At 32.1% G+C, this 12,269-nt stretch overlaps 1 protein-coding gene across 2 annotated transcripts in view; it reads left to right on the forward strand.

Moving 5' to 3' along the window:
• Prp6 (pre-mRNA processing factor 6) overlaps positions 1-11,554 on the forward strand; it is a 131,801-nt gene extending 120,247 nt beyond the window's left edge. For both annotated transcript variants that reach the window (XM_085818787.1, XM_085818786.1), the window contains exons 21-22: positions 6,016-6,142; positions 10,507-11,554. In XM_085818787.1, the coding sequence (XP_085674913.1) occupies positions 6,016-6,142; positions 10,507-10,659 (280 nt within the window). In that variant the 3' untranslated portion in view covers positions 10,660-11,554. The remainder of the gene's footprint in view (positions 1-6,015; positions 6,143-10,506) is intronic.
• Positions 11,555-12,269: the final 715 nt, after the last annotated feature.

The following is a 12,269-nucleotide window of genomic DNA, read 5'->3' on the forward strand; positions in this document are numbered from 1 at the left end:
GCATGCTGGATAATCAGGATTTGTTCTTCTTCGCTTAGAGTGAGGTATACTTCAAACATCTTTTATATGATATTTGTCCTGGTATCTTCAGGCTCTAGAACAGGAGCTCTACTCATTGCATTGAGATGAATCATTTTTATTCCCGGTCTCTGGCGAATTTCAAAATTGTACTCTTGTATGAGAATGCTCCACCTAGCGATTTGGGGGTTATAAGATTTTTTTGTATTCATATATATAAGCGCTTGACAGTCCGTGGCAATAGTGAAACTTATGCCTAGTAAAAACTGTCTTAGTCTCTCCAGTGACCATACGATGGCCATCAACTCCAACTTACTTGAGTGATAGTTTCTTTTGGCTTGAGTAGTTTTCTTGCTCACATAATAAACGAGATGCCACTTATTATCATTCCCAGTTTTTAGAAGCATTCCTGTGATACCATCTGTACTTGCATCAGTATGAACTTCAGTTGTAGTGTTTGGATTATAGAGTACCAAAGTAGGTTGTTGTACTAATTCCTTTTTCAAAATTTCGAAAGATTCTTTTTGTTTTGCTCCCCACTTAAAATTTTCTTTCTTCTTAGTTAGCTCAGTTAACAGTTTCGCTTTTATAGCATAATGTTGAATAAATCTTCTAAAAAAACTCGTTAAACCCAGAAAACATCTAATTTCATGTAGACTTGTCGGTTCGGGAAATTTAAAGATTACTTCTACCTTTTTTAGCTGGGTTTAATACCATTCTTATTAATAATGAACCCTAAAAATTCTACTTCATGTTTCGCAAACTTCCATTTGGGTAATTTAAGGCTCAGATTAGCTTTTCATAAAGCGTCAAATACCTTGATTAACTTTTTGGTCATTTCTTCCCAAGTCTTAGCATATACAAAGATGTCGTCTAGTAAAATATCCTTATTACATAAACAGCCTAATACAAGATACACTAAGCGTTGAAATTCCACTGGGGCATTAGTTAAACCAAATATCATTCGCTCAAATTGGCCTGTGCCATAAGGTGTGATAAAAGCGGTTTTCAATTTCGCTACTTCTCTCAACTCAATTTGTAATTACCCATGGGCCAGGTCTAATGTACTAAACATGCTACAATCATGTAGTTGTTCCAATAAATCATCAATTTTGGTGAAAGGAAATTTATCTTTTATTGTTTGATTGTTTAATCTTCTATAATCAACAACTAGTCAATTCTCACCAGTCTTTTTACGCACCAGAAGCACAAGGCTTGCATATGGAGAACATGTTTCTTTAACTATACAGTGTTCCTTCCACTCGTCTACTATTTCTTTAATTGCATTCGTTTTATAATGTTTCATACATACAGGTTTTGAACCCTCGATTTCTTTAATATCCATTTTTGTTAACCATGTGCATCCTAACTCTGATATGTTTAATGCAAAGCAGTCTCTGAAATCATTTAGCAAATTAACTATATCTTGTTGCTGCTGTTTCATTAAACTTTTGTTAAATTTAATTTGTTCTAAAGTTAAAGTTTTCGTTCTACATTTGTTAAATTTAATTTGTTCTAAAGTTTTCGTTCTACATTTGCAGCATTAACATTCAAAATTTCTAATGAATGATTATCATTAAGTGAATTAACATCGCTCAAATTCAATTTTGAATATATTTCTTCACTATCTCCAATTTTGCAATGTTCTGGTTTTCCTTAAATGTTATTTCCGATATTGACAGTTGGTATAATAGTTTTACCTTCCTTTATTTCAAATAAGGAATTAAAATTTCCTTAATTTCGCTCAATCATAACTAGTCCATTACTGATTTGTTCAGTTTTTACCCTTACTAAATTTAGGCTATTACTTACTATTTTCGTTGTTTCATCTGATTTTAATTTAACACGTGAATTTTCTTCAATGCAATCTAATCCAATAAATGTATAATCTTTGGCATAACCGATATGCAAACCATATCTGATATAGCATAGCCGATATTATTTTATTTTTGTTTAAAAGCTTTAATTTTTATAATTCAAATTTCCTTTTTTTTCCCCGATCTTCAACTTCTAACTGTATTCGTTTTTCGCGTTCTTGAAACTCTAATTGTGCTTGTTTTTCTAATCTTTCATCTTCTTTCTTTTCCTCGATAATCCTTTCAAAGACTTGTTTTATAAATAGTTCGCCATAATTTTTACTATTGGTGATGCGGTTTTTAATCGTAATCACAGTGGCATCTGGTGGAACCATTTCCCCAATTTCTGTCGCAAGTTCAATTATATACACGTTTTATATATGTTTAATCCTTTAATACGTATTATTGATACGTTCAATAGATTTCCAAAATACGTTTAAAAACTTTCATATATACCCTTAATAGTTTCATTGATACGTTTAATAACTTTAGAAGGGAGTAAAAAACAAAACATTTACCGTTTTCGTTTTTGCTTCAAACCTTCAGTGGTGTTCAGTCACTATACATTGATATCGACATCGGCAATCCCGCTTCTGAAATTGTTGGTGTCAGGATTTTTCTCTTACATCCACTATGCGTATCTTTTTGATTTTGTGTTATTATTTAACAGGACAGAAATTCACAACCAACATCATTGAAATACTTTATTCTACTGCTGTTTTAAAAAGTGCATGAGTAATTAATATTGTCTTGGTGGTTGCATTCCTTATCTTTCAATTTTTTTATTACAAATGCTTTGAATATCTTTTAATATCATGACGCCATCTGGTGGTAGACTGTGGAAATTGCTAACATTTGGAAGAGTTTCATGATTTAAAAGAATCTGTTTACAGAGAAATTTGCTTGAGCAATAAGTACAAAACACTGAATTTATAAATGGCAGTTGATGTATTTGTTATTCAGGTATTTTATGATGATATTTTAAGACTTTTCTTTCTCTGTAAACAAAATAATGCAGTAGAATTCTATTACAGGATACTTGGCATTAAATGTCAAAGATGAATTCTGAAGATGTCCTCCCACCTATAAGAGACATCTGTGTATGTAAATTGATAAAAAGAATGCAGTTGGCTTTTCTTGGGTAAAGGATTCTTATTCTTGATACATCCCAGAATTAAAGTTTTTGAATCCTATGAATAATGATCCTTTTGTCAATTGGATCTCTAGAAATATTACTGGTATAAATAAGTTAGAATGACTATTATTACCAAAAATGTTTTAAGGATCATTCTGCTTCTTGTAGTTAGTAATTAGTCATTGGTAGTTAAACAAAATGTGAACAATCTTGCAAAGCAATGCATAAAGCACATATAAATTAACCAATAAATCATTCAGTTCACATGAACAAGAACAAAATGAGATCAGGTCTTTGTTCGGCCTCTGCTCTGGCATCATCTTCAGACTGTGATTCGTATTTAGACCCATTTTTCTTATCCTGATGTATCTGTAGTGGACCTTCCTGCAACAAAGTATGTGCCAGCAAAAGCTGAGGTTTGATACTATGAGAATCATTGTCTGCAGCATTTTCTTTTGAAGAAATGTGATTTCAGTGTTTTATAGGAATCATTTCTATGATTTGAGATATTCTATTTGCAGCAAAAGTTTTCAACTTCTGTGAATGAGTGTATAGCCAAGATAGAACTTCTTTCATGTCTGTCCAAACGTTAAATTTTTAAACAAGACTTCTAAGATAGATGTCCAAGGTAGATCAAAACAGTTTGGCTTACAAATATGTGACATGAAGTTCTGGTTGAGTAATAGGTGCTTGTTTTATAGGTGTGAGATTTATATTAGGAGATATCTCAAAGTTAGAATTCCATGACTGTATTCTCTGAATTAACTCGGTTAAGAATTCTGTGGAATTTAAAATTTTCTTTGAAAACAATGTGCATGTAAAATCAAAGATATTTTCTTGCAAATTGATACTACTTCATCAACTGTACATGCACTTGACAGTAAGTCATCCATATGGTAACTGGAAAAGTGCCCACAGGAAAAATGTTTACAGGCATAAAAGCTCATAGGAAAAAAGCCTACAAGGAAATATGCCCACATAGAAAAAAGCTCACATGGACAAATGCTCACTTAGAAATATGCTCACACGGAAAAAAGCTCACATGAAAAATGTTCACATGAACAAAAGCTCACATTAACCTTTTCAGGGGCAGTAAATAAAAGCATGAAAAACTGTAGTAAAATTTTGTATGTACTGTAATATTTTATACCATTGCCTCTGTACATTTTTTTCCGTGACTACCAATAATTAATTTTGTTTTTTTACTCTATTTTTGAATACTTTGATGTGTATCTATAATTGATGTTTGAATGTAGTTTTTTAAGCTTGGAGCCAAAAAAGTTGTAAAGTTTCTGCAGAAATTAAAAATTTTAGAAATAAAATTAACATTTTTAGGCACTTTGATGATGCCTCTCAGTTGAACATTATGAAGCAGCTTCGAAAAACTCCTAAAACCACGAAATGTTGCTAAGGCTTTCGTAACACACTAATTTCATTATTTAATTGTAGCCATCCCAGTATGTGGTTTTTATTTGATGGACTGAAAAAAGATTTAGCTTGTCAACGTTTGTTATTAGCTAATGTAAATACAGGATGTACTGAAGTAAAAAGAAAGAAAATATGAAAACTTACAATCGCGGTAATCGCGAATCATGTAAGAAACTATCATGAAATCGATGATAAAATTAACTATTTTACATAATTTAAATAAAATAATCATTTCTATTTGCTTATTCTTCTAAATGTTTCTATTATAAAATGTGTAATTTATATTTATTATTATTTTATTTTTTTAACAATTGAAATTGTAATAATTTTTTTCACTGGATAGTCTTTTTCATTTTTACTTCCTTCCTCCTCTCCTTTTTTTAAATTCAAAACAGCCCATTTGTTAATCTTATATAGCAACTGAATCTATACATAAGTTATACAGTTTTTGAAATATATACCATATATATTTTGATAATTTAAAAGATTTTTGTTTAGAAAATTCAAGTAGGCGTACAATGTTCAATTGTATTAATTATTGATTCATCTCCAAATCCAGAATTTTATCTCCAAAACATCAAGTAATAATTCTGATCTACAGGAACCACAAAAACCCAAGGATACATCTTCTGCATGTCATCAGTGAAAACAATTTTAAGGAAATGAAAATTGATTAAAATCTCAAAAAATTTGTCTGTAATTTTAAACCTATCATTTAGGGTGAATTTAATGATATTCCATTTTCAAATGGTTTTTATGAAGAAGCGTGAAAGAAATTGCTTGCTAGATATGATAAAGAGAAACAATCATTAATAAAAACATTTCTGGATGAAAAATGCATTTTACAAGTAGATAATGTTAATTTACAGCAGTTATCTAATATTTTGAATGAAATTATTAGTGGCTTTAAGGCTTTTGGTAAAAATGCAATATCTAAAAATTTCCATGTATAATTTTAGTGCCACTTCTCACACTAAGTTATCAGCTTAAGAATTAGCATCATCAATTCCAGTGATGTCAGAAAGGAATTGTTTTGATGCCACTTGAATATTGATTTCTGATATTTAACCACTGCACAAATTAAAACATTAGTATGGATAATTTAAAAAAAAAATAATATGAGTCATTTAAAGTGCTATTAAATCAAGCCTATATGCTCAAAGTAAAAATTGGTAACTGCATATCTTTTAGTGCACAGAATAGTTTAACATGCAGAGCATTTTAGTTTGATTGTGACTTGAGACAATTTAGGGGTCATCTTAATCCGTATTTAATGTTTCCATCATTTTAGGGAGGATGTTAGAAAATAATAATATAATTGGGAATACTTATGTTTATATAAGGTGTTACAATGTGAGGGTTTCTGTTGTGATGGATGGTACTGAAATTTGCATGTAAAACTTGAAAGGAATGGTCCATGAACAAACTGCTTATCACAAATTTTTAAGGTTTTTAAATTTCTTTAAATTGCAGGGAATTAAATAATATAATTATGATAAAAGAGTAATTATTTTTAAATTGATTCCATATTTTTAAAATTGCTGTAAATCAAATTTTAAGTATTAAAATTATTTGCAGGTTATTTTGGACGGAAAGAAAAACCATAAAAGCAAGGGACTGGTTCAATAAAACTGTAAAAATAGATCCTGATCTAGGAGATGCTTGGGCATATTATTACAAATTTGAATTGATTCATGGAACTGAGGTATGTATGTTCATAAAACATATGTGGATTATTTCGAAACTAAGGTCCGAATTGCCGTAGCTAATCGAATAGCACACTAACATTGAAATGCACATGCATACCGACTCCCGGCATGCCTTTTTCATCAAACAATGCCATTTGCATTGGTATTGTTGAAGTGTGCTGTGTATAGTGTCAGTTCAAAATGTTTAAAACAGTTGATCACCCCGCCAACTATGAAATATGGCCAGTGATTCGGTTTTTGACACCAAGAAAAGTTTCAGCAGCAGAAATTCATTGACAACCAATATGTATGGCCTTTAATCCGATGGCGTCACGTGGCATCACCAGTCAAAGTGAAGGCCAAGCAGGCACCCTCAGCACGCAAGGTTATGGTAACCATGTTTTGGGATTCATATGGAGTCTTAGTGGAGCTTAAGCAGCAAGGGACAACAATAAATGTAACTGTTTACTGCTCTACCCTAACTAAACTTGGTCGTGTGATACAGAATATGCAACGTGGCCTTCTGACATCTGGAGTTTTGTTGCTGCAAGATTATGCCAGACACCCATTCTGCTCTTCATTCCCAAAATCTAATCACATTTTTCAGATGGAAACAGATTGACTACCCACTGTACAGGCCAGACTCGGTGCTGAGTGATTTTCACTTGTTCTGCTACCTAAAGAAGTTTCTCAGCAGCAAGCGCTTCGCCACAGATGATGAGGTGAAAGAAGTAGTTCAAAACTGGTTATCCTCACAGGTTGTAGACTTTTTGGATGACTTAGGCATACAGAAGCTTGTAAAACATTATGACAAATGTTTAAACAAATCTGGAAGCTATGTAGAAAAGCAGAGAAACATATAAGGGATTATATAAAAAAAAAGTAAGAAGAATATAAATATATGATATTGATACTTTTAAATAATGAAGAAACTGCTGGAAATGTTGCTTTTCTAATGGTGGATATTTTATTTGTAGGTTTCTTCGTACTAAGTATATCAAAATATTAAGAAACATGCTGGCTGACTGTTATAAATAGAACTGATACATATTAATGCTATATGTCTGGCAGTGGTTCATTACTGCCATCATTTTACATATTATTTAAAAAAAAATAAAACTAAGTGGCACAACAGCTCTAGTGGGCCACAGCCTGCAGTGCCCCAAAATCTGCTTTCTTGACTTTGGGTCCCAGAGTGCATCAGCATATGCCCTGGGCAAGTGGTCAGCTTGTCGCAAGACCCCCAGTGTTTAGTCCCCAAGCAAACTTGGTACTCATTTTATTGACCCACTCTAGGGGAGTTAGGGAACTCTAGGGAGACTCTAGGGTCTCTAGTTAACTTGAGTTAACCTTTCCCAGCCCAGAGATCGAACCTCAGACCTGCGATGCAGCTGCGTGATGCACTAAGCACTCCAACACCGTGGTCATTTTACGTATTTATTTATTTATTTATTTATGTTGTAGTTCAAAAGAGTGGTATGAAAAAAAATTATACCTCTGATAGTTGTAATGAATTTATTTGACAAGTACAAATACAACATGAAAGGTTTAACTCTCCAAGTTCTTCAGGTATTCTTTGGATACTCTTTTTTGACACATAGATTTATATAATAGTCTAGGTCTTGCCATATGTCAGTATAGTCCGATCAGTTGAATCAACCTTCTTGCTTCTGTTGTATTAATTGCTGTCATATGGAAGTGGGAACATGAAAAACTTATCTATCACTTAGCTCCTGGAGGGGAGGAATCACAATGCAGTAGATCAAGAGAGCTGGAGGCCAGAACATTTGATGGCAAATCATTGGAATCAAAATGACCAGTACAGCATTCTGAAGAGACAATCACATATGTGTCGATGCCAGTGGGGTAGGGCATACAAAAATAAAAGTCATTTACCTCTTCTAACTGGGACAACTATTGCCTAAACTCTTTAATAATGGTCTGCATGGAGAAGAAATTTCCAAAAATAGTGTGGTTGGTTACAGTGCAGAAACATTTATTTACCTTTGAGAAATTATATTCATGTTCCAAAATGGTATGTGGATTTTCCATGCTCCCAAATCTCAAATTAATCTTGTTCATTTTGCCACATAAGTGTAATGGTTTTGTCACAAGATATCTGCAAAATCATCTGTGCTTACAAGTCAACTCAAGCTTTTTGATTTGTAACTCTTCAAACTGTTTAATTCACTTTATAATAATTAGGTCTACTTTTGCAAATCTTGCCTGAAAATATCTCTGAATATTAGCTGCTGATAAAGTTTTTGTGTATTCTAGCAAGAATAAACTTTTTCTTTTGCTGCTGCCACCATTCTGAGCTCTGAATAACAGTTCTTGCGAGCATTTCAGAAATGGTAAACTTTTTAGTATTATCAAATGAAAATTGGAAAGTTTCACTTCCACGTTATGCCTTTACTTGTGAAGTTTTGTGGGCAGACTTCATGAATACAGATATAACATTAACACAAACTTTGTTGCATGGTGCATTATGTTTAGAAAACATTTAGGATATGCCTTAGAGCAGTGATGGCGAACTTTTTGAAAAGTGAGTCAAATTTTGTTCATTATTTTTTTAAATAATAGTGCGTGAGCTACTGTCAGTGGGACTACTTAAAAGAGGGGTAAAAAGGGTACCAGTAATTTGGAAACAATGAAATTTGGTACGAGAAAATCTTGATAGTTGGCCCTTTCTTTTTTTTGCTCTCACTTTTAAAATCCTCTAAAAATGACTGCTTTTTCTTTTCTTTTCTACAACTTTTCCTTTTCCAATTGAAGAGCAAAATATAAAGGTCAACATCAAAAACTGATGTCAATGGTATGATACCTTGAATTAATGCACCAGGGGGCACCATGCCCAGTGTTGCCTCTGCACTGAGTATTTCAATGAACAAGGAGTACACACATATAGGAGTAAACAAAACCACATATATATTATGAAATATTCTTCAATAATAAATATAGTTGCAGATACAACTGGTTATCAAAATGATAGAAACTCCCTAGATTGAAAAGGAATCCTTTACATATACTTACTTAATATGACATAGAATTGTCTTTACATGTAATACAGCTTGGATTCGCCTAGGAATAGTATCATTGTATGTTCTATATATAATCTTGTTATTTGTTCCTATCTTTGGGAAACATGTAAATGTGGTTTTAAAACTGCTAATGTAATTATATTGAAAATATACATCATTAAAAGTTTATCAGACGAGTGATAAGTATTATCTTACCTAATACTGAAAGCATAGTCCTTGATTTAATGTTGGTATATTTGGTTCATTTTGGGCTAAGAAATATCATGTTGTCTGATAAAGAAAAAGCCAATCCAGTGAAACATTTTCTAAAATATAACAGTTTTAATTTGGAAGAAAAGTTTACTGGGATAATTTAGAAACAGTTACATGAGAATAAGAAATCAGAAAACAATTAGCCCACCAGGGGCCGAGTGGTAAAGTTGCTGAACACTGGTAGTTCGGTCTGAGGTTCGAATCCTGGGAATGGGCTGGCTGCATGGGTGTTTTCGTGGTTTTCCCCATGTGTTATGTGTATACGACCAGTTCCCTTAGAAAGTCCTCCACGAAGGCATCCCTCCCCTTAGGCAGGTAGCCCTCAAGGCTTTGCCGTAATTAAATAACCTAATCTAACCTAACCAGAAAATAAATAATCTTACCTCCTCAAAACCTTCCTACTAATATCGTTATAATCTAAGCATTTGCAACATTTTATTTATGCGAACATTAGCTGCACCGCATCAGACAACTTTTCAGGCACCTGCACATTTAAAATTGTAGGCTTGTGACCTGTAATGAATCATTGGAGGAGATAAGAGGTGCAAAGCTTGAGTGTTGAGTGGTACAAGATAGAAAATCAGTTAGCCAGTGTCCACATGGAATTTTTTTTCAATATATTCAACATTAGATATTTATATTTAATTTTTTTAATATTTTCGATTCTCTGTCCACTTTTTTATGATAAGAAATAAATTTATAAAAATTAACATGTGGCTCATTTAAGAAACCTTCGTGTGTCAGTGTCTGACCCACAGCTCTTAGGTTCGTCATCACTGCCTTAGAGTATATTTACTATTCTACATGTATCTTCAAAACTTATAAGAATTTTTAAAGAAATATTGTGCCAGGTTTGATCTATGACTATTTGCCTTCCAGTAGTACAGCCAAATTATAGTAAACCAATATATTCCAAACCAAACCATTGTATATTCCAAACCAAATTATTTCTATACATAAAAAGCGTATTATGTATTTTTTTTCTTAGTAATGTTAATTTATCTCCAGATGGTTTATTTAAGAGAATTGCATTTGCATTCGTTTTTCAGAAACAATGAAAGAGATATTAAAAATGAATTTGCTTTCAGGAACAACAAGAAGACGTTAAGAAACGTTGTGTTCATGCAGAACCACGCCATGGCGAAAACTGGTGTAAAGTTTCAAAGAACATAAATAACTGGAGGAAAAAAACAGAGCAAATATTGATTATGACAGCTGCATCATTAAACATACCTACATAATATAAATACTTACAGCATGTAAATAGCGTTTTTTTTAATTAGAATATTGTGTATTTACTTACAAAAAAACACCACTGTGTTAAATGTTATGTTAATTTTAATTCTAATTTTATATTCTGAAGTAGAACTATCATTTTATCAAAAATTTGGGTACTTTCTGATTATCTGCACCTCCACCGAAAAGTTGCAAACTTTGTGAAGACCTTGGAAAGCATTTGCTAACTCATTGGCTACTGAATTTTTGTCAAGCTCATGCACCACACGGTGCAGCCAGTTTCAAAATGGCAGCCTACTAGGATTTCCATAGAAGAGCAACATTCAATGAATTTTTTAAAAAATTCATAAGAAAACATTTACTTTTTCTGAGAAACCCTTCTGTACCATCTGCATTTTTATTTATTTATTTATTTATTTCGAAAAAATAGGACTACACATCCTTTCTAGCTGAAACAGATGTGCTTTGCATGCATGTACATCGGTAGCCACATAAATATATTTTTGTGACATCATGGTTGCCACATAACTATATTGGAAACATACTGCTATACTTCAAAAATACTTTTTTTTCCCCCAGCTTTTCAAGAGAGAGAGGAAATGTATAATCAGAAAGTACAAAAATTCTCTCAGCTAATAAATGAAAAGTTTTTTTACTACTTTTAAATTTATCATTGAAAACAGAAGAATTTTTGCCAACCAAATGTAAAATGAGAATTGTATTTTATTTCATCAGGATATCATTTCTTCAATCTCATTTAATGTATACCCATTATTAAAAATTTCATCAACAGCTCGAAGGATTTTAGCATTCAAGCTTTTGAATTTTCCTTGTTTTGGTTGTTGTACAATATGTCATTTTATTTTTCGTAATAAAACATTCATATATATATATATATCATTTATTGAAAATTTTATTTTATATGGCATTCCAAATTTTTAATCAGTAAATTCTGACAGGTCTTTTCTACATAAAGTTTATATTAATTTTTACATATACTGGAAAGATTCAGAAGCAGTTTAGTTGGTGCTTTGGTGGATGTTATATTCATGAATTATTTAATTCATAAAATTATGCCTAAATAAGGAAGGTATTCCAAAAATTACACATGTAAATTCATAAAATAAGGAAGAAATTATATTGAGCTTTAATTGTTATGTATTGATAGAAATTTAACAATATTTCTATATTTAAGATCGTAAAGTTTCAAACAATTTGTAAATTATTTAAACCATAATTTAAAGAATAATTTTTAGTAGTTCTGTTAGATGTTGATAGAATAGTAGAACGAAGGGATGACAATAATCAGGACGCTTTTACACATGGTAAAATGATTGGCAAATATGAGGCATTTGATGCATTTTGACATCTGTTGCCAAGAGTTTGAAATTTATCAAAGTGTTGATTCATGAGCTAAGAAAGCCTTTCAAATGACAGATAAAGCTCTAAAAAACAGAAAAGTTTGTTTTGGTCAGCCAAAGAAAACAACAGTGACTAATGACCAGTATCGTGCAGGTGAAAAGAGATTAAAACCAAACAGCAGGCAACATTGCTCAGCAGTTGCACACAGCATCTAGACCACAGGTGTCCCAGTTTATAGTCCCAGACAGCTTCA

Source organism: Stegodyphus dumicola, chromosome 6 (assembly GCF_044657685.1).
Source record: "Stegodyphus dumicola isolate Sdum_Otavi_A_Nest chromosome 6, ASM4465768v1".
NCBI classification, from domain to species: Eukaryota; Metazoa; Arthropoda; class Arachnida; order Araneae; family Eresidae; genus Stegodyphus; species Stegodyphus dumicola.